The sequence below is a fragment of the Dryobates pubescens genome, chromosome 6 (genome assembly GCF_014839835.1).
Source record: "Dryobates pubescens isolate bDryPub1 chromosome 6, bDryPub1.pri, whole genome shotgun sequence".
Lineage (NCBI taxonomy): Eukaryota > Metazoa > Chordata > Aves > Piciformes > Picidae > Dryobates > Dryobates pubescens.
In genome coordinates this window covers 5437274-5459834 of record NC_071617.1, presented here as the reverse complement: position 1 = coordinate 5459834, position 22561 = coordinate 5437274, and the positions used below count along the sequence as shown (strand labels likewise).

The 22561-nt window shown below is 45.1% G+C and overlaps 2 protein-coding genes across 2 annotated transcripts in view; one reads left to right on the top strand and one right to left on the bottom strand.

Moving 5' to 3' along the window:
• The window catches only part of ME1 (malic enzyme 1), a 221716-nt gene extending 203852 nt beyond the window's left edge, over window positions 1-17864 (top strand). The window contains exons 10-14 of the mRNA XM_054162557.1: window positions 2490-2595; window positions 6031-6173; window positions 7983-8156; window positions 14400-14498; window positions 17506-17864. Coding sequence (XP_054018532.1) covers window positions 2490-2595; window positions 6031-6173; window positions 7983-8156; window positions 14400-14498; window positions 17506-17664 — 681 coding nt within the window. The 3' untranslated portion in view covers window positions 17665-17864. The remainder of the gene's footprint in view (window positions 1-2489; window positions 2596-6030; window positions 6174-7982; window positions 8157-14399; window positions 14499-17505) is intronic.
• Window positions 17865-18765: 901 nt separating this feature from the next.
• Window positions 18766-21601, bottom strand: RWDD2A (RWD domain containing 2A). Its single transcript, XM_009909248.2, has 2 exons — window positions 21398-21601; window positions 18766-19539 (listed from the first exon to the last, which is right to left on the bottom strand). Exons 1-2 carry the CDS (start codon window positions 21593-21595, stop codon window positions 18850-18852), a joined length of 888 nt encoding a protein of 295 aa, XP_009907550.2. The 5' UTR covers window positions 21596-21601; the 3' UTR covers window positions 18766-18849.
• Between the last annotated feature and the right edge of the window lie 960 nt (window positions 21602-22561).

Genomic DNA, 22561 nt, shown 5'->3' with positions numbered 1-22561 from the left:
TAGGTGTATTTTTTATTCCATCCTTAAGAATGGAAGGTTGACCAGGAGCCAGCAATGTGCTCCTGTGGCCAAGAGGGCCAATGGCATCCTGGGGTGGATTAGAAGGGCTGTGGTCAGTAGGTTGAGAGAGATTCTCCTCCCCCTCTACTCTGCCCTGGTGAGGCTGCAACTGGAATATTGTGTCCAGCCCTGGGCAACTCAGTTCAAGGACCTCAGGGAACTGCTTGAAAGAGTCCAGCACAGAGCCACAAAAATCATGAAGGGATTGGAATATCTTCCTTATGAGAGATTGAGGGAGCTGGGGCTCTTTAGCTTGGAGAAGAGGGGACTTAGAGGTGACTTCATTCATGTTGATAAACATGTGCAGGGTAAGTGCCAAGAGGATGGAGCCAGGCTCTGCTCGGTGATGCCCAGTGACAGGACAAGGGGCAATTGTGTGGAAGTTGAGGCATAGGAAGTTCCATGGAGAAAAGAGGAAACATTTTTTTCCCTGTGAGGGTGACAGAACACTAGAACAGGCTGCCCAGGGAGCAGGGAGTCCAGGAGTCTCCCTACTCTCTGGAGACTTTCAAGACCTGCCTGGATGCATTCCCATGTGGCCTGCCCTAGGTGATCCTGCTCTGGCAGGGGGGTTGGACTGGACAGTCTTTTGAGGTCCCTTCCAGCCCCTAATATTCTGTGATTCTGTGATCTTAACTTTAACTTTCCCAGTGTGTGTGTATGAAGTCTTGCAACAGGGATATGAAGGCTGCTATGAACAAGTATGAATGGAACTGTATGCTCTACTGGAAGCGGCAGCAAAACAAAGATGAAAGCAGTGGCACACAGGGATAACAAAGGACAACAGTGACTGTAGGAGAATTAAAACTGTTTCACTGACATCAAGATGAGCAGGCCTGAGATGTGGTATGGCCACTGTGATTCTGTGAATGAATGACTTAAGTATGAAAAATGTGAAGCAAAATAGTCTCCTCCTATAGCCTGTATACTTCCCCTCCCTTTCCCTCCCCCCTTTTTCTGTACTTTCAGACAAGAGCAAAGCTGAAAAAGCCAGAAGAAACTATTTTTCTGATAGGAATCCATACAGTTTGCTATATAAATATATTTATCATTTTATCATTAGTAATGTCAAGCATTTAGCTGACCATTAACTGGTAAAACAGCTTTAAGAATGCTTTCAAGAAGAATTGGACTTGTTCAGCCTGGAGAAGGGAAGGCTCCAGGCAGTCATAATAGCAGCATTCCAGTACCTGAAGGGGGCCTACAAGAAGGATGAGGAGAGTCTGTTTGCAAGGGCCTGCAGTGACAGGACGAGGAGCAATGGCTTCAAACAAGAGAAGAGCAGATTTGGATTGGATGTTAGGAACAAGTTCTTTACTATGAGGGTGGTGGAACAGGTTGCCCAGGGAGGTGGTAGATGCTCCTTCCCCAAAGATATTCAAGGTGAGACTCGATGAGGCCCTGGGCAACCTGATCTAGTTGGGGATGTCCCTGCTAGCTGCAGGAAGGTCGGACTAAATGACCTTTGGAGGTCCCTTCCAGCCTGGACCTGGACTGTTTGGGTGCAAAAGCACTCTAAATTATTAGTTTAAAACCAAATGAATTAAAATCATTCATTAAAACAAACAAATGAAAAACTGTCAGGAAAAAAGTCTGTCTCAGATAATAGCAAATTTCAGCATCCTTCTACAGCTATCAGGCTACTTCTGTGCTCTCTGGCAAGGAATGTCCAAGATGACCTTTGGTAATACTTTCTCATCCCAATGCCTCGTTCTGGGCCCCTTGATTTAAGAAGGACATTGAGACACTTGAAGGTGCCCAGAGAAGGGCAACAAAGCTGGGGAGAGGCCTTGAGCACAAGCCCTATGAGGAGAGGCTGAGGGAGCTGGGGTTGTTTAGCCTGGAGGAGGCTCAGGGGAGACCTTATTGCTCTCTACAACTATCTGAAGGGAGGTTGTAGTCAGGTGGGGGTTGGTCTCTTCTCCCAGGCACCCAGCAGCAGAACAGGAGGACACAGTCTCAAGCTGTGCCAGGGGAAGTTTAGGCTCAAGGTGAGGAGAAAGTTCTTCCCAGAAAGAGTAATTGGCCATTGGAATGTGCTGCCCAGGGAGGTGGTGGTGTCACCGTCCCTGGAGGTCTCCAAGAGGGGACTGGATGTGGCACTTGAAGCCATGGTTTAGTTGGTCATGGGGTGTTGGGTGAGAGGTTGGACTTGATGATCTCTGAGGTCTTTTCCAACCTTACTGATTCCATGATTCTATAAACATTGAATCTAATTTACCTACTGCTTGGAGAAATCGAGTAGTCCTGAATTACCCTAAGCACGTCAGCTGTACACGGCATAACTGTGTCTAATAGTGGTGATGTAAAAATGAAAATAGGACATCTTAAACCAGATACTTTGTAACCTGGCTATCTCAGGATATTAGGTTCCATTAAACTTAAAATCAATGTCTATTTCTTGTGTTTGTTTTTTTTCCCTTACTCAGGGGCGTGCCTCATTAACACCTGAGAAACAACGTTTTGCCCACCCGCACCCTGAGATGAAAAACCTGGAAGATATTGTCAGAGATATAAAACCAACTGTGCTAATAGGTAATTTCTTTTCCTTTAAAGCAATGACCTTATTCTTTGCTGGGGCAAAAAAAAAGGGAGGGGGAGGGGGGCTGTGGCTTTGTCTGACGACAAGATCAAGTTCCTCTGAACAGTTTACCTTTGTGTGTTTTGAGAAAACACTGGGTGCATAATGGACTCTATTAAGAGACTGGACAAATAATAACTCTCCAGGCATGCAATGCTGCTTTCACTCCAAGCCATCCATTTTACAGGAGGAATAAATCCAACTACCTTTAAACATCTTTAAACACCTTTCTAAATTACTTCTGGTGTAAGACAAATAACCTTAAACTTAGACTGAGGAAACTGAGCTAAGCACAGGTAAAGCTGTGCAAATACAAGCATGCTGTGGCTGGAACTTCTTTCCCCTCATCTTTAGCCACCAGTCCCTTTGTGCAGACCCAAACACAGGTTTTATAAAGATTTTTTTATACTCTTTTTTCTTTTATAAAAGCTGCAGGGTTTGGGATCTCAGTAAGGGGTTGCTCAGATCTCTGCAGTTTGGTTCACATATTTGAGTGACAGTTTCAGGAAAAAAATGCAAGTACTCTTAAATATATATATATGTATGCCTTTAAAAGTCATCTATCTGGCTAGTAAAATCCATCAGCTGCTGGAAAATCTGAAATGCCATGGGGAAAATTGTCCTACTTTGTAAGAGCTGCCTTTTTGATTATGCCTAGCCCATGTGGTCCTTGTTCAGTAGAGTCTGGCCATGAATGAGTTAAATGAAGCCTTTTCTATGCTCTATAAAGATAGGACTGCAAGACAGAGCTCGACTAGTCTGGAGAATTTACTTAGTAGAATCCAAGGGTGAAGAAGCTACTGGTGCAGAAGAATAGTTCTGTGATATGTATGTTGAAAATAAGGGGGTGTGGATGCTTGGGGCAGGCTTGCTGTTATGAAATGTGGATGTTTACTGTGTGGTGGTTTTATATATAAAAATACATCTAGTGCTGCATACTGCATGATGAAAATTAATAGTGGGATTTTTTTCTATGTGGAGGACTAATCATTCAGTATATTCCCCCTGGGCAGCAGAGTCATGGGGACATGTGCTATCATTCCTTCTCCCAATGTTTTACTTAACTCTCCCTGCAAATCCTCATATACATTTCATCACCTGCTGTAGCTTAATGAAAAACCATAGTTTAGCTTGACCAAATAGAAGAAATTGCCATTTTAAAACAAAACCAACCAACCAAAAATCACTCAGTGATACTGTTCAGAGCATTTTGTTTTAACTTTGTGTCTGCAGACAGCAAGAGCTGTTGGCTGTTCAAAAGCATATTAGAAGACATTAAACATTTGGCAGCTGCAGACTTTGCCAGAAACTAAGGTGGCTAACAGCCTCTTAGAGAAGTGGCTCAAAAGCATGACTGCCATAACTGTTCATCAGACATCCATGGCACAGCTGGTCTTGCAGAGCTTTTGCATCTAAGCATTCTTGTCCATTCTTGCCTATGAAGTACAGAAAGCTCAGGTTTGCAAAAAAATAGTAGGATGTGGCAGAAATGTTTGAGCAGGAGATGTTTAAACTGTGAGGGAAGTCACCAGTTCTCAACTGAGGAGTTGCCTCTTTTGTTACCACGGGATCAGATTAAAGATTTGGCCCAGACAGAAGTCAAATGGGCCTTAGACATTTACTAAGCCCACATTAAGCACCTAAACAGCACCCAAAGAGCCTGTTGTAGGGTGCTTGGACTTTTGGTAGGCCTCTTGGGAAAGATGCATTTAAAACAATTCAGGGAGTTTCAGTGGGGCAGCTCTGCTCCCTGTTGAGGGCTCAGGTTGTGTTTGAAGATGTGTCTAAGATGACACCACACTTCTTACAGAAGCAATCAGAAAATGCTCTGAGACACCTTTAAGAATTGTTAGTCCTGCAGTGTGTGTGACCTTATAGGCAGCTCCATGAGCTGAGGACCCTTTTATCTCCCTCCAAGTACGTTGTGCACTCGTTGGCCAGACACCAAGCTGTCGAGTGGGCAATGCTGGGATGCTCATTTGAGCATGAGTGAGGAGAGGTTAGAACTACTGACCCAAGAGAGGCTCTCTCCTGGCTCCAGTTTGAATCCATTCCTACTTCACCGAGAGGGAACAGCTTTTTTCCTGCCATTGGAACTCAGATGCTGTGTGGAAAACAGAGCAGGGAGCTAGGATCTGGGGCCTCTGAGCAAGAGGAAGGCTACCTTCTCTACAAGGCAAGTGGCAGGGGCCTCTCTGGACATAGAGATCACAGGATCACAGGATGTTAGGGGTTGGAAGAGACCTCTGAAGATCAAGTCCAACCGCCCTGCCAGAGCAGGACCATAGAATGTAGTGCAGGTCACACAGGAATGCATCCAGATGGATGAAAGTAGAAAGAGAATGAAGCTATCAGTTCTGGCAGAGGGGAGAGGCTAACAAACTGCCAAAACCTAGAGTAAAGCCCAGGATGGAAAGAATCAGAGCCAAAGGCAGGTTGTTCTTGAAGTTGCATCCACCCTGTGAAAGGTCTGACCAAGATCATATCAGAAATAAAACCTGAAGGCTTGGATTTATTCAAGCAGTGAACCTCAACCACCAATAGGAGTTTGAAGAACCAACATTCAGCTTTGTTACTTTCAGCAAAGTTGCTTAACTCACCATGCATCCTGAGTGACACAGATACTCTGAAGTGTCTGTTGGACCTGGCAGAATGAACACCACTTTGACCTTTCTGCGGCACAGATGCTTGGGTTTACTCCAAAGACCTGTTTATTTGTTTTACACTGAAGGCATGGAGAGAAAGGATGTGATCCCTGGACTCCCAGCTCTTGTAGGTTAGGCAGATCTGTATGTGCAGTGGCACCTCAAAAACATCACACTGCCTCCCCCTTTCCTCCCCTTTTTGGTTGTGAGCACAGTATGGAGGATAGAAGAGCATTGCTGGTGGGATGGAAAAGGATGTATTAACAAGAAAATATTGCTGTGAGGGAAGTTTTAGTCCCACAAGATTGGGATTATTCATCAGCTGAGGCTGGAGATGACAGAATAATGAATAGTAGAAGGCTGAGACTGTTCTCGTCATGTCAGAAGAAAATCTGACAGACTGGATTTGGAAGAAATTATCCAATCTGTTGCATGAGACTTGTACCTTTCTACTCCTTACTGTACTTACCTGCAGGTAAGTGACACATTTCTACTTCAGAGAGGGCCTGAGAAAAGTGAAGTGAGGAATTCACCAAACTGTCTGGGAGTGAATAAATTCTGCCTTGTGTTAGGGATAAAAGTGAAGTTTCGCTATTGCAAAATCTATTATATGAAACTTCATTTTAACCATTTTTAAGGGGAAGGTATGCAGTAAAAGTACCTCTCTCCCCTTAAAAGTGACATGCATGTCTTACCTTGAGCTGATTGCATCTGTCTGTTCTCTGTGTGGTTTTTCTTCCTTAGGAGTTGCTGCAATTGGTGGTGCTTTTACTAAACAAATTCTTCAGGACATGGCTGCTTTCAACAAACGTCCCATTATTTTTGCTCTCAGCAATCCTACCAGCAAAGCAGAATGCACTGCTGAGCAGTGCTATAAATATACAGAGGTAACCAAAGATTAACATCTCTCCAGTACATGTAGTGAAAAGTAAAATAAAGGGTTAAAGGGGAGGAAGACAGAGGGTGGAGTGGCTAATCGCATCTCTGGGTGTAGATCACAGAATCACAGAATCTTAGAGTTTGGAAGAGACCTCCAGAGGTCATCACTTCTTCTATGAGGACAGGCTGGGAGAGTTGGGGTTGTTCAGTCTGGAGAAGAGAAGGCTCCGAGGAGACCTTATTGTGGCCTTCCAGTATGTGAAGGGGGCCTACAGGAAAACTGGAGAAGGACTTTTTAGCATGTCAGGTAGTGATAGGACTAGGGGGAATGGATCCAAGCTAGAGGAGGGGAGATTTAGATTAGATGCTAGGAAGAAGTTCTTCACCATGGGGGTGGTGAGACACTGGAACAGGTTGCCCAGGGAGGTGGTAGAAGCCCTATCCCTGGAGGTTTTTAAGGCCAGGTTGGATGTGGCTCTGAGCAACCTGATCTAGTGTGAGGTGACCCTGCCCATGGCAGGGGGGTTGGAACTAGATAATCTTTGAGGTCCTTCCCAACCCTGACAGTTCTGTGATTCTGTGTTTGGATTTCTTGTCAAATGCTGGGCAGTTTGAATGGCAGTTCCCCAGTGTTTAAAGGACAAATTTAGCCTCCCTGTTCCACGCTGCACAGTGCACAATTACAGCACAGTGCAAGAGACAGGGAAGTGGCCGACGTGAAGGGTTGGTTTCAGTGGGTAATGACATCTGGTAGGCAAAAGACACACTGAAGGATTTGGTCTGTCACCAAAACATATAATAAGCTGGCCATGATAATGCTGTGTGACACCAAACCAAACAGAACACCCTTCTGAAGAGCTGAACAGCAACAGTGCATGTTTCCAGTTCTCTAAAATAGGCAGAGACATTTGTGATACAAAGGGCCTCTGAAGTATTTAACAGTGACATTTATCACTTCGGCACTGCTAGCATGAATAAAGGCTGGCTTTGCTTCCCCACCTAAATTTACTGCTTAAAGTCAAGGGTGCTCCCTCCCCAGCAAGGCATGAGTCAAAGGTCTTTGGGCTGCAGATGCAGAGCCTGTGCAATGTCACTCCCCTTATTAGTCCCAGACTGCATTGCCTGCTCTAGAAATCACTCCTCTCTCCCAGTGTCTCAGGAACGATCTGGGGGGAACCTGGATAGTAGCGCTGTAGGTGAGTCACCTCAGAGGTGCCTCTTCTGCCACCTTTCAATGTCAGGATGTTCCTCATCCCAGGGGAACAGTGAGACTCCATCAAACTTGCAGCTCCCTTACAACCCGTCTCTTGGTACACTTCCAGTGGTGTCACAGTCCTGGATGTGCCTGGTACTGAATGACACCAGGCCTAATATTCCTCATAGCTAATGTGAAGCTGTTAGGAGCATGATCCTTATCACCGTGTCTGGGTTACCCCATAGGCTTCTGTTCCTCCCTGCAGCTGCCTGATGTGTGCTGTGTGCCAGCATGGAGCTACATCTGTGTTTGGGTGCTGGGAAGAGATTTAGAGCTGCTATAAAATGAGTTGGAGCCAGTTCTCCTGTCCTCAGTACAAGTGCCATGGAGTAACTTTTATCTTTGTAGCTAAAATCTCTAATTCCCAAAACCTGGCTGGCTCTTCCGTTCTGCCTGCCGGCACGAGTTCCATGCATGGTGCTTGGTCCCTGGCAGCAATGTATGTACTGTGATACCATGATTAAACAGGGGTAAGCCAGCTTCCACAGTGGTGATGTGTGAAACACTTCAACAGCATGCTTACAACTAACCTGCTTTCTCTGGCTTTCTTGTTCCACTTTAGGGCCGTGGCATTTTTGCCAGTGGAAGCCCTTTTGGTCCTGTCACTCTTCCAAGTGGACAAACTCTCTATCCAGGCCAGGGTAACAATTCCTATGTGTTCCCAGGAGTTGCCCTTGGAGTTATTGCCTGTGGAATAAAGCATATCAGTGAGGACGTGTTCCTCACAACTGCTGAGGTACTGTATTAATAATTATTTCAATTCCTTACTTGAGTAACTTGGTAATAATTAACAATTAAGCAGAAGTTGTTAAACATTCTCTTTTAAACTGGAAAAAAATGTGCTTTCTGTCTGAGGTCTTTATTTGCCAGGTGTGGTGGGGTTTTACACATTCTCTCTGAACTAGTCATGTTCTTTTAAAGTCAGTACTTGATCCAAAGGTCACCTGGCACACAAACTTCACCTTCTTTTGACAAGGAGCAAAGAGAAAGACTCCAGTACTGCATTATCACAGGTGGATGCACATAGGTACAGTGTGCATACATGTACACATAGGCTTTATTTTAGATTCAAAAGAAATAGGTTTGATATCGTAGCTTTGGAGGGGCTTTTGTGGGTGCTTTGCTGGCAAAAAAAAATGCTTGAATTTCTTTCAGCTTTTTGCTATATTTGAGTGAAGCTATTGGCATCATCTTTTGTGGCACTCCCTTGTCAACAGCTGGTGAAAGTGCTCCATCACCCTGTGGTTCCTTGCACCGCAGTGTGACACAATTGCCATGTTGTTCTTCCCACTGCACTGGAGAGCAGTGAAGGGAAAAAGGACCTGGGGGTCCTAGTGGATGGCAGGTTGACCATGAGCCAGCAATGTGCTCTTGTGGCCAAGAAGGCAAAAGCCATTCTGGGGGAGATTAGAAAGGCTGTGGTTAGTAGGTTGAGAGGCTCTCCTCCCCTGTACTCTGCCCTGCTGAGGCTGTATCTGGAATATTGTGTCAAGTCCTGGGCCCCTCAGTTCAAGAAGAACCTCAGGAAACTGCTTGAAAGAGTCCAGAGCAGAGCCACAAAAAGGCTTTTTCACCCTCAACAGTGAAAAAATGTTTCCTTGTGCTCTTTACTGTCACTTGGAGGCAATTGATAGGCAGTGTGATCCTGTGACCAGCAGCATGGGGTATTTCTTAAAGGCTGAGCACTTGCATGCTGCCCATGCTGGATTTCTGCAGGGATTTTATGGAGTGTGTGCTATGGCATCTCTAAAAAGGTTTGCCAGCAGCTTGCCTGTATGAGAAGGACATTCACTATTTCCATCTTTAAAATTAGTAAAAAGTCCAGACTGTCTCCACTGGCTTTAACCATCTTAGGAAGGTCTTTGGATAATTATATCCTCCCTTTAAATGCTTCCCCTGTAATTTCAGTTGGATACAGTGACCCTCACTTGCTGGTTTAAACTGCCGTGTTAAACAGTTGTCTTATTTCATCCTAGAAGTTGCTTCATTTTGGTTTGGGTGAAATGGTTCCTATATATAGAGCACTGATGGATGGAAGGTGACACATATGTGGACTGAATGATATCTCAAGTGGCAGCCTACTAAGTCAGAAAACAAATCTGTTCTGAACAAAGAAATGCAACTGAAAAAAGAAACCAGGAAGTTCAGGAAGTATCAGAAATTGCAAGGAAGCTTTTAAATTCTCTCTTAAGGCAGAAGTTGTTCCCTGACTGTTTTTCTTTGGTAAAAGTTTTGCTGGGTATTTTCCACCCTCTAGTAAAATCCCTAGAAAAGCTGGACATGTAAAAAAGTAATGTTTTTTTCTTGTACAGAAAGCCTCTGTTGGTGGCAGGATCAATGGATAACTACTGACCTTATGGCCAGAGTAGTCACATCTGGTCTCCCTGCCTGTGTGAGAGCCAGTGTGTGACTAGGGCTTGGGTGAGCTACAGCCAGTTACTGAGCAAGGTGACAGATGATGAAGTTCAGAGGAGTCTTTGCCAAAAGAGGTGTCAGGGGTGTGAAGGCTGGGAGGGCTGTGTAAGCCCTTAGCTGAGACTACAGCACAAAGCAAAGGCAAAAGTGCTTTCTGGTTTCTTTTCTTGGCTTCTTAAATGGAAGGACAAAATCCAAATTAGTTTCATGTGAGTTCTAGAACAGTAGCCTGCATCAGAAATAGTGTGGCCAGCAGGAGCAGGGAAGTCATTGTGCCCCTGTATTCAGCACTGGTTAGGCCACACCTTGAGTACTGTGTCCAGTTCTGGGCCCCTCAATTTAAGAAGGACATTGAGACTCTTGAACGTGTCCAGAGAAGGGCAACGAGGCTGGGGAGAGGTCTGGAGCATAAGGCTGAGGGAGCTGGGGTTGTTTAGCCTGGAGGAGGCTCAGAGGAGACCTTATTGCAGTCTACAACAACCTGAAGGGAGGTTGTAGCCAGGTGGGGGTTGGTCTCTTCTCCCAGACAACCAGCACCAGAACAAGAGGACACAGTCTCAAACTGTGCCAGGGGAGGTTTAGGCTCAAGGTGAGGAGAAAGTTCTTCCCAGAAAGAGTAATTGGCCATTGGAATGTGCTGCCCAGGGAGGTGGTGGAGTCCCTGTCCCTGGAGGTGTTCAAGAGGGGATTGGATGTGGCACTTGAAGCCATGGCTTAGTTAGTCATGAGGTGTTGGGTGACAGGTTGGCCTTGATGATCTCTGAGGTCTTTTCCAACCTTGTTGATTCTATGATTATATGAAATACAAGGACCCAAGGCACTGCAAAATTTGAAGGACCAAAGGTAAAGTGTTTTAGCCAGAAGGATTTTAGTGGTAACTTACCTGAAAACAGGAAGAATGAAAAATAAGCAGCCCAGGCTGCATGCCTGCACCTCCTGTCTTCTTGCTTTGCCAACTCTTCAGTTAAATCTGATAAAAGTCACAAATAGCTTATGGTAACCACAACAAATCCTACTTTGAGGATTTTAAAATTGCTGCCAAGTTAAATAGAATGTAACTTTGATTATGGATGATAAATCAAAGGTACTGTCAGCTGTAATACCTCTGAGTTGTAAGCAATTGCTGTGTGATGACAAGGGAGGTTACCTGCTCTTCTAAGTCCTACCAAACACAACAGAAAGAGCAGAGAATTACAAACTAAAGAAATGTTCTTGGCATGTGTAACCTACAGTCAAGAGACTCCAGAAATAAAACTGCTAGAAGAGAATATGTCCTTCAAAAGCCAAGATGCCCCTGCTTCCTTTATCCCATTTGTCCTCTCTTGGCTGCTTTTCATTTAGGTTCTGCAATAAGGCTTAGCAAATTTCTATGTTAAAAACATCAGTTAATTAAAATGTAAAACTTTAAATAGCCACACTGGGTTGGACCTAAGATCCAAACAGCTCAGTATCTTCGTGTGAAACTATTCAGCAGCAAAAACTGAGGAAAAGAGGATAAATAAGGGGAAAATGCAGAGTGATCCTTCTGCTGAAGTGACTCTTCAGCTTCTGGCAGGCAGGAGGGCTAGAAGTTTTGTCCCTGTATAGATTTCTTGTTCATAAATGAGCCTAGTGGCCTTCTAAACGTGTTTATACACTTGGCTATCTTTTGGCAATTAGTGTCACTATTTAATTATGAGCTCTGTGGAAAAAGAAACTCTCCTGTTATGATTTCCTGCTGTTTGATGATTGGTGTTCCCTGCAGTGCCATGAGATGTTCACCTTCAGTTGTCTTTGGTGTTTTCTTTGTCTTCTCTTTTGTTTTCTCTTCCTCCCCAGTCTATTATATAATTTTTTTTGTCTCCTTATAAACAAAACAAAACAAAACCTTTTGATTATCCTTCTTATTCTTTATACTCATGATTGTATCCCATTGTAGTCTGAAGCAGGTGGAGCTAAAATGCACACCATTCAAAGCAGTGCTGCATTGTGGATTTATACCCTGCCAGAGTTCCATTTTCTCTGCAGTCGTAACAATTCCAAATGTTGATAAATCATTTCCCCCCCTGCCACTGAACTGATGTTCTCAAGGAGGATTTTTTTTCAGAGAGCACATGCAGAAGGTGTCATTCTCTCTGAAAATGCTTGATTCTGTGGTTTTGCATCTCATTATGCTGTGACAGGAGTATGTCGGAAGGAGTAGAATGGCAACTATATAGTTAAGTGTCCAGTTCTGGGCTCCCCAGTTCAACAGGGACAGGGATCTACTTGAGAGAGTCCAACAGAGAGCTACCAGGAGGATTGAGGGCCTAGAGCACTGCCCTATGAGGAGAGGCTCAGAGACCTAGGGCTGTTTATTCTGGAGAAGAATGAGGGGTGGTTTAATAAATCTTTATAAATATCTGGGGGCTGGGTGTCAGGAGGCTCTGCTCACTTGCACCCTGTGATAGGACAAGGGGCAATGGATATAAACTACAGCACAGGAGGTTCCACCTCAACATGAGCAGGAACTTTTTCACTGTGAGGGTCACAGAGCACTGAAACAGGTTCCCCAGAGAGGTTGTGGTCCCTCCTTCTCCAGAGACTTTCAAGACCCATGTGGACATGTTCCTGTGCGACCTGTGCTAGATTCTATGGTCCTGCTCTGGCAGGGGTGATGACCTTTGGAAGTCCCTTCTAACCTATAACATCCTGTTTTTTGGCTTGCTTCCTATCAACCCCATCACAAACCAGAGGTACTCCTGAACCTTTTTTTGTTTTCAGTGATGCATTACACTAGCAGCAACTTGCTGGTGATTTCTTCAAACGTCCTCTTCCCTGCAGAGTCCCATCGAGCTGTTAGCAGTAGAAAGCTCACGTTGTAAGCGCCTCTTCACACGTTCAGGTGCACATCGTGTTTTATCAACGGCCTGTGCATCGTTTTTAGATAGCCCAGTTTGCTATTGTGGAGAGCAAAAAGGGGATTGTGCATTGGCTTAGCTCCCCCTGGTGGCGTTTTCTCTCTGATGGATTTCTCAGTATCACATTAAAATGTAAACCAAACAATTTTCCTTTACTCTTTATACTCAGCAAGAGTAAAATTGCTTGTTGCTCTTGTCAGCATTTCCTCTCCAAAGAGAAAAACTTACTACAGCTACCAGCATGCTGGATTGATGGCAGAAGAGTATGTTGTTTCTCTCTGAACCTGGAGCTGCTGTACAGTTTAATTCTTTATTCTGCCACCTCCTCACTCCAACCTCCCTTCAGGTAGTTGTAGAGAGTGATGAGGCCCCCCCTCAGCTTCCTCTTCTCCATACTGAACATCCCCAGCTCCCTCAGCTGCTCCTCACAGGCCATGTGCTCCAGGCTCTCCATGAGTCTCATTGCCCTTCTCTGGACACACTCCAGACCTCAGTGTCTTTCTTGTAGTGAAGGGCCCAGAACTGAGCACAGTACTTGAGGTGTGGCCTTACCAGTGCTGAGTACAGGCGATGATCACCTCCCTGTCCCTGCTGGCCACCATATTTCTAATCCAAGCCAGGATGCCACTGGCTTTCTTGGCCACCTGGGTGCACTGCTGACTCATATTTAGTCGACTGACTTGCTGCTATGATCTATAGGCCAGATGTGTGAGCTGGACACAGAACAAGCCGGCTCAGCCACCAGGAATTCTGTTCAAAGCATTTTACACTTCAGGCTTTTATCTCTGTTTTCTGCACAAGGTGACTTGACAACTGTCAGGAAAGCAAGTGCTTCTTTAATTTTAAAAGTTTTTGGCCCAACTGCATTTGATGGATGGAATTAATACCTCACAGTGCAGTGTTTGCTAGTTTGTGTGTGGCAGGACTTGATAAGTTGTATTGCTTGAGTGAGAAAAGGGCATAGCTCCCTGGTTTTCTAGCACTTGAGTAGCTATACCTAATCATAGAATAGCCTCAAGCTGGGACTGGGTAGGTTTAGACTGGACATTAGGAAGAATGTTTTCATGGCAAGAGTGGTCAGGCCTTGGAATGTGCTGCCCAGGGAGGTGGTTGAGTTACCAACCCTGTATGTGTTTAAAGGTTGTTTGGATGTGGTGCTTGGGGATATGGTTTAGGGGTGAACTTTGCAGAATAGGGTTGGACTTAGTGATCCTGAGGGTCTTTTCCAACCTGAATGTTTCTGTGATTCTCCACCTATGCCTAGTGAATCAGGCTGGTTGTAAGAAGCACTGCCTTGGTGGATTAAGCAGTACCTGTGTGATTTCACAGAATCACAGAATCACCAAGGTTGGAAGAGACTTCAAAGATCATCAAGTCCAACCTATCACCACAGACACCAAGTGCCACATCCAGTCCCCTCTTGAACACCTCCAGGGATGGTGACTCCACCACCTTCCTGGGCACCACATTCCAATGGCTAATGACTCTTTCTGGGAAGAACTTTCTCCTCACCTCGAGCCTAAACTTCCCCTGGCACAGCTTGAGACTGTGTCCTCTTCTTCTGGTGCTGGTTGCCTGGGAGAAGAGACGATTTGCCAAGGTGGAACCATTTCTTTCCTTAAAATTAGATCACTGCTTAATAAAGTTACAGCATTTCAAGTTAAACCTGTCTGCTTCATTTCTAGGTAATAGCTGAGCAAGTTTCAGAGGAGAATTTACAGGAAGGTCGTCTGTACCCTCCATTAGTCACTATTCAGCAGGTGTCACTGAAAATTGCTGTGAGGGTAAGTCATTCCTGCCTTCTGTGACTTCTTCCCACACCCTCTACATAACTGAGCATTTGATTTGATCAGCTGACACATCTTCACACAGGTTGACATTGATTTATCTCAATCAGTCTTGGACAAGCAGCTGTTTCACAATTCAAATTCATAAATGTAAATGTAATCCACATTTGAGCTGTGGAACTACAGCAAGTGTTTGTGACTGCAGAGCCCAAACTGTACTGCCCACCAGGGAGGAGCAGATCTCCAGACTTACAGTCACAGGTGAAGGCTTTTGGCCTTGGGAGGTCATAGAAGCCCCATTTCTGGATGTTTTTAAGGCCAGGCTGGATGGGCCTCCAGGCAACCTGGTCTAGTGGAAAGTGTCCCTGTGTATGGCAGGGGGGTTGGAACTGGATGATTCTTGAGGTCCTTTCCAACCCTGACAATTCTGTGATTCATTATTATCAGTGACCTGTCCAGAGAGTAAAACACCCAGTGCCCATGCACTGTTCTGTTTTGCTCCCACCCTTACTCTGGCCTCTCAAAATCACTAACTGCAGGAGATGATTTTTCTTTATGACACAGGTTTGGGTTGTTTTAACTGGCAAATACAGAGCTGAGGCAGATGGATTGTCAGTAGCTGACCTAAACCTGCAGTTTCTCATGAAATTTGGCTGCCCTGGAGAGAAGAGAAAGCTTTCAGATAGTGTATTTAGCCCAGTTCCTCCCTCATTGTTTTTAGAGTTGGTTTTTTCAGCATTTTAGGAAGTCACTTTGATGCTCTTCTATGACCTTTTTTCCCCAGTTATTGTTTGCTCTCTTGGCCACCCTGCTGTGAATAATTCCACTTATTGCATAGTCATTTGAAAGAATAACAGGGAGCCCTCATGCATGAAAGAGTTCCCCTACCTTCATTCATTCTGTATACAGCTCAGGTCTTCTTAGGCAAGTAATAACTCTATTCTGTAGGTGTCAAAATCTGACCTGGATTCCTCAGGTGCAGTCAAACTGCTCATGTGTTTGGCAGAAACACAATGAGAGAAATTCTTCCTCTACTTGTGTGTGTTCTGTAAAATAATAATAATAATAATTATTATTATTAATAATAATAATAAATTATTCTTTCTGCCTTATCTCTGTGGCAAGTTCCTGCCATTGCCTCTTCTGTTTCATACAACCCAAGAGGTTTAGTGATGGCCTCAGCCTTTTCCAAGGGAGGAACACTATAAAAAAAATGAGGAATATCAAACATGGGGTATAAATTTAGACCTTATTCAACAGTGCCAATTATGTGCACAGACCTGAAGATGAACACTTGCTTAAACACCCAAAAGTGCTTCTTGGTCAAATCAGACTGGGCTTCAGATTAATCTTAGATCTAGATGTGGTAACCTGGGGTCTCAGCTTCTCACCAAGCTCAAACATTCATGTTTAGGAGAGCAGGGAGGAGAGTGTCTTGCTTTTATTCCAAGCAGGAACATTTATCTGTTTGCCAAAACAGTTTGAAGCAGATCTTTCCAAAGGCTGCTGCTGTATAAAACCAGTCTGTCAAACCTTTTGTTTCATAGAGAAATGCTCAGTCAAAAGATGCCCATTTCTCAAGCAGGTGTTCTTCAGAGGTGAGAGGCTATTTTGATGCATTGAGTGGGCTCCAGCCCCTTTTAAACTTCATGGGTTTTGTTGCAGCTGTATTTGTGATGGATAATTGATGGAGAGAGTCCAGAGGGGAGCCATGAAAATGATCAGGTTGGAGCACCTTTGCTATGAGGAAAGGCTGAGGAAGCTGGGGTTGTTCAGCCTGGAGGAGGTTCCAGGGAGACATGATAGCAGCCTTCCAGTACCTGGGGGCCTACAGGAAGGATGGGAGAGACTGTTTACAAAGGCCTGCAGTGACAGGACAAGGGGCAATGGCTTCAAACTAGAGAAGAGCAGATTTAGATTGGATATTAAGCACAGGCTCTTTACTATGAGGGTGGAACACTGGAACAGGTTGCCCAGAGAGGTGATTGGAGCCCCATCCCTGGAGATATTCAAAGTGAGGCTCGACAGGGCTCTGGTCAACATGATCTAGTTGAGGATGTCCCTGCTTACTGCAGAGGGGGTTGGACTGGGTGACCTTCAGAGGTCCCTTCCAACCCAGACCATTCTATAGTTCTGTGATTCATTTAGGTATGGTCTGAGTGAGGAAAATGCAAGCAAATACTGGTATTTCTTCTAACTATCTCTAGAATTAAGCCTGGGCACTGTGGAGAACTATTTTTTTTCCTGTGAGTTTACCTTGAAGAAATGTATTCTCAAACTGTGGCAATATGCAGGGAGGCTTTGAACAAATCACACTTTTTTCTCACTATGTGTTGGAGGTGAGGAGTATGGAAGGAACAGGATGATGAGATTTGCATTTAACAGAATCTGACTCATGCTACTTTTAAACAGGTTTATATGACTTTGCTGTTACAAATGCAGCGTTCCTCCTCATCCACTAGTGTCTTAGCTTTTAGTGTGCAGCAGTGGATAGATAGTTTACAAACCCCAAGCAGTGAGACACACTTTCTGCTTTTCTATCATCAGCTTACCCTGGTCTACCCTAAATTCATAGAATGGACCTTGAAGATCATTTAGTTCTAACCCCCCTGCCATGGGCAGGGATTGCTCTCATCCTGTTCAAAAGTAGCATGAGTCAGACTCATTTAAATGCAAATATCATCCTGTTCCTTGTCTTACTTCACTGTATACAAGCTGGGTCTGGTCCAAATACAAAATCACAGGCCTCTAAGGTCATCAAGTCCAATCATCCAACCCAACACCACCATGGCTATTAAACCATGTTCCAAAGTGCCACATCCACACATTTCTTGAACACATCCAGGGACAGTGACTCCTCCCTGGGTAACCCATTCTAATGCCTGACTGTCAGCACCAGATGAAGTCTTACCTTGATTTTGAAGTAGTTCCTATTTTTAAATCCTGTTAAAATATACTCCAATATTTTACCAGCACTAACCAGGATTTTAATGCATCTCTCTAGATCGCAGAAGAAGCCTACAGGAATAACACTGCCTCCACCTATCCTCAGCCCAAGGACCTGGAAGCCTTCATCCGCTCTCAGATTTACAGTACCGATTACAACAGCTTTGTGACTGACTCCTACACCTGGCCTGAAGAAGCCATGAAAGTGAAACTGTAAATATTGAATGAAGAATGAGCAAACCAGCAGGAGTTTAAAAAGCATTAAAACATCCAGAACATTTCTGCCTAGGAAGCCTCAGAATAGCTGATTTTTTAAGATGCAGAAAACTTTTTCTAAATTGTAATACCTGGTTGGAAACTCAGATCAAGGAATCACATTAATTATATATCAGGAAATAAAAATTCAGCTGAGAAATACATTTGTGTTGTTTGGTTATTTTGTTATTTTGTGATAATCCTACACTATAGTCTGACAGGTCTTTCTGTTGTCAAAGTAAGTGGTTATCCTACACCTGGGTTAGGGCAATCCCAAGCACAAATATAGGATGTGCAGGGCGTGGCCCAAGAGCAGTCTGGAGGAGAGGGAGTCAGCTGATGAAAAACTCAACAGGAGCTGGCAATGGTCACTTGCAGCCCAGAAGACCAACCATGTCCTCGGCTGCATCAAAAGAAGTGTGACCAGCAGGAAGAGAGATGTGATTCTGCCCTGCTACTCTGCTCTTGTGAGACACCACCTGGAGTACTGCATCCAGTTCTGGTGCCCCCAGCATAAGAGGAACATGAAACTACCACAGCGGCTTCAGAGCTTCAGGCGGCATCACGCAGATGATCAGAAGGCTGAAGAAGCTTCCCAATGGGGACAGGCTGCAAGACTTGGGGGTGTTCAGCTTGCAGAAAAGAAGGTTCTAGGGAGCTCTTATAGCAGCCTTCCACTATCTGAAAGGAGCCTGCAAGAAAGCCAGGAAGGGACTTTTTCTGAGGGCTTGTAATGACAGGGTGAGAAGGAATGGATTGAAGCTTGAGGAGGGCAGATTGATACTGGATATTAGGAAGAAATTATTTACAGTGAGAGCAGCAAGACACTGGAACAGGTTGCTCAGCGAGATTGTGGATATCCTCTTCCTGGAGGTGTTAAAGGCCAGGTCTCCTGTGTCATCTGTGACTGCAGCCTACAGCTGAATGTAGAAGTTAACTACAGGCCTGCACCACAGTTTAGTAACACACAGGGCAGTGGAAATGAGGCTACAGGATCAGGACACTTAAATGTGGGGTGTTTTATTACCTTGCAAGCACTTTGAGGTAATTTTAGAGTCTCAGAAAATAAATGAGCAGCTTTTCTGGTCTCTCAGAACAGAAGCTAAGATTAACTAGTTGAACCATTCTTCATCCAACATTAGAACCCTTACACAGTTCCTTGTTTGTCTGAATGTTTGTCTTTGACACCAAACAAAATCTGAAAAATGTGTCCACTTTGATGCTGTTTGAGGAATTGTAGGAACTGGCCAAGATCCATGTGGTAGTCGTTCCTCAGGCCATAATCGCCATGTGCCTCAAACTGCAGGTCTTCGAAGGCATGAAAGAGGCGAAGCTCATCGATGCTTCCCTCTGTCTCTATGTTCTCCACATGCTTGCACGAAATGTGCTTCCAGTTGGGATACCGAATAACACGCCAGAACTCTTCACAGCTTTCCTGGAGACCCTCTACACAGATGACACCAGGTTTCCCTGTGAGGCAGAAGCCAGTCAGATTTAACTGCTTTGCAGAGTCGAAAATCTTCTTCCTCAGTTCCTGCCTGTAGATGTGATGGCTATAGATCCACATGCGGTGCAGTGTTTCTTTAACTAGCACTCCTTCTGAAGCACTTTCAGAAGACACCTTGCTATTTTCCAGGTAAGGCAGGCTGTTGTCTTTCACCCACTGCACAGCTTCACATAGACAGAGTTCACCTGAATCCAAAGAACTGATGTGAGAAGTGAGACCAGTGTTGAGCTGCAACTGTTGTTGTCTGTGCAATGCATCTGATCTTGCAAAAAGCTGAGGCACTACGTGAGGATATTTATGAGGCAGCATTACCTGCAGTTCCACTTTTACCTTAGAAACAGAACACACAGAAGGAAAATGAGTTCTGAAGCTATTGTAAGACTGCTAGACTCTTCTTCCCTGTTAAAGGATGTAAGTAATGATACCACATCCCAGAGACTGCAGTTACTTGTGTTTCCATTTTGTTCACTCCTTTTCTTTGTTGCCCCATGCTGAGACTTTCCAATGTATCTGATGTTATCTTCTGCTGTTTACAGAAACAATGCTGTGGCTAGAAGGAAGTGACACAGTTTTACCCTCTAGCGGTATTTCTAGTGCCTGTTTCTCAGTATGTGCCCAGTGCCACAACAGTGATAAACTACCAGCCTGTCAAGGGGCAAGTGGCTCTTGAGGATCTTGTTCCTTACCAAATGTACGTCTGCTCCATGAACTCTGCCCAGGTGCTGCATCACCTTCAGCAAAACAAGGCCAAGAGTTACACAAACAGTGTTTATGGGAGGTGGTGGAGTCACCTTCCCTGGAGGTGTTCAAGAAATGTGTGGATATGGCACTTTGGAGCATGGTTTAATGGCCTAATGGGTAGTAGGTTGATGGTTGGACTCAATGACCTTAGAGCTCTTTTCCAACTGGAACAATTCTGTGATTCTGTACTGTACAGTGAGGTACATGGCAAGGGGGGTTGAAACTAGATGATCTCTAAGGTCATCTGACCCAAACCATTCTATGCATTATTATTATTTTAAGCATGTATTTACCCTAGCAGAAGAAACATTCTCAGGGTTATAGGGGACAAAGATGCATGTGTGTTTTAGCCTGGGAAAACCTTCAGATTATCTTGCCTGTGTCTTACAAATCGTGGGCTGTTGAATTTCTCTCAGTTATTCCTACAGTGTCTTAAAATGAAGCACTTCATGTTCTTTGGGAACTGAAGTCTGCCTCTGTTTCAAGAGCAAGAGAGAATTCACATGTCCTCAGTGCTTGAAGCTCTTGTTAGTATCCAATCATATGATTAAGTCTGAGAGAAGTGAATTGTGAAATGACTCATTATCTTTCCAAGTTCCTTGGAAATCTACCATGAGGAAAAAAAATTCTTCCTCCACAAGCCCTCTCTACACGGTTCAGAAAACTTCTTTCTTGAAAGGATCCATTTTACAAAGGTAGCTAAGCTTGAACCCAAGTTTCAAAATAATCACAAGGCCATGTTGTTACCCAGTAAATTGTTCTGTTTAGTTATCCTTATTCCATGGAAAATGCACATACTTCTGGATTGAGTTTGTTGGTTTCCATTTTCCAGTCACTACTCTGACCTACACTACTATGTTCCTGATGAAAGTATTGACATTGCTTAGTTATTCCATGTGACTTCCCTTTAATTGGACAAATTGCTAGAACTCCTTATACTGTAAGTTTTTGGGTTTTGTGTTGCAGTTCATTGGTTACAGTTTTGTGTTTGACCCTTGGGGCTGTTTTTACAGTAGTGAATTTCAAATACAAATCAATGAATGTGGCAAGGAGTGGAAAAGAGAAATAATTGGGTGGTTTTGCTAAAATGATGTAAAGTCCAACATTTGCATTTTCATCAGAGGCAAATACTGCCTTTGTAATACACAGCTCTTTGTAAAGCAGTAAACTCATAGCTTTCATCTGAGTACAGCTCTAGCTAAGCTCTTGTGGTCACCTGCCATTCATGTTGGTTGCCCATTCCTATGGGTGTTTATAGAAACCTTTCTTGCTCAAATGAAGTTCAGACTCAAATACATAATTAAGGTTCTGTGAATTTGAGGCAGCAAAGAGAAATGGGGGAGGGGGGAAAGCAGTTTTGATTTTTCCTTTTTCACTGCAAAGGTTTTGTCTGCACTGTGAGTAAAGAAAACAACACCCATAAACACACTGATGTGGAATTTCTCACCTTTGCCTCCCCTACATCGACAGCGATTGAAAATTGGAGCTGTGGGGGCAGAGCTCCGTCACTGTTTCTCACGTAGTGCTGCACGCTGGCCACAGCATCCTCATCCAGGTTTATTTCCCCTTTTTTGGGAAACATTGCAAGGAGCATTTCCACTTCCAGCAGCTGGAGCTCTAGGCATTCTCTCACTGTGACAGCCATTGCACTGCCCCCTGCACACACCTGCAACGAGAGGCCTGCAATTAAACCTCGGGGTTTAACACACGGACAGGTTTAGCACCATGCTGCCTACCCGAAGGAGCCGTTCTCCACCGGGATACCCTCTATATTTAAAGGACAGAATTTGATTCATTACGAACACCTGCAAGCCGGTTCCTTACGGGCGTGCTCGGGAGGGAGGGGGCAGGCTCTTCTCCGTTGCACCCTGTGATAGGACAGGGGGTCATGGATATAAGTACAGCACAAGGAACTTCTTCACTGTGAGGGTCACAGGGCACTGAACAGCGTCCCCAGAGAGGTTGTGGAGTCTGCTTCTCTGGAGACGCGTTAAGACCCATCTGGATGTATTCCTGTGCGACCTGTGCTAGATTCTCTGGTCCTGCCCTGGCAGGTGGGTTGGACTCGATGATCTTCGAAAGTCCCTTCCAACCCTTAACATCCTATGACCCACAGCCAAGCCAGTGAGGCAACTGCGAAGCGACTCCACGGCCGGCGAGCAGCGTCCGCCAGAGCCGAGCTACAGCCTCTGCGCGGCCTCACCTGGGCCGCTCGGGTTCCGACCGCCAAGGACGTCACCGGAGCGGAGGGGACATGGCTCTTCGTGCCGCCGCCTTCCCACTGGCGGCTTCCGAGGCGAGGCCGCGGCCAGCCGCCCAGCAGCACCCCGGCTGCCGCAGCTCACAGCGAGGCCGCTCAGCATGGGAACGGGGCGGGGACAGGCCAGGCCGCCCCTTGCGGGAGAGGCGCTGTGCGGCCCGGCTCGCCCTGGGACGAGGGGCCGGTTGTGGCCCGCCTCTCCGCGCACTTCTTGCCTTGCGCGGGGTGGACTCAGCGAGAAACGGGGCACCCTCCCCCCCATTCCACACTAGTTACCCGCTCGGTTATGAATCCCTCCTGTCAAGGCGTGAGGCCGAACTTGAGGGCCCCGAGTTCAGCTCCCTCAGCGCA

What these genes read in the sequence shown, in the direction of transcription:
- RWDD2A (XM_009909248.2), bottom strand. Translation starts at nt 21,595, where the DNA reads ATGGCTGTCACAGTGAGAGAATGCCTAGAGCTCCAGCTGCTGGAAGTG. An exon ending in TCGATGTAGGGGAGGCAAAG is followed by an intron (nt 19,540 to 21,397) that starts GTGAGAAATTCC and finishes TCTGTTTCTAAG; the next exon opens with GTAAAAGTGGAACTGCAGGT.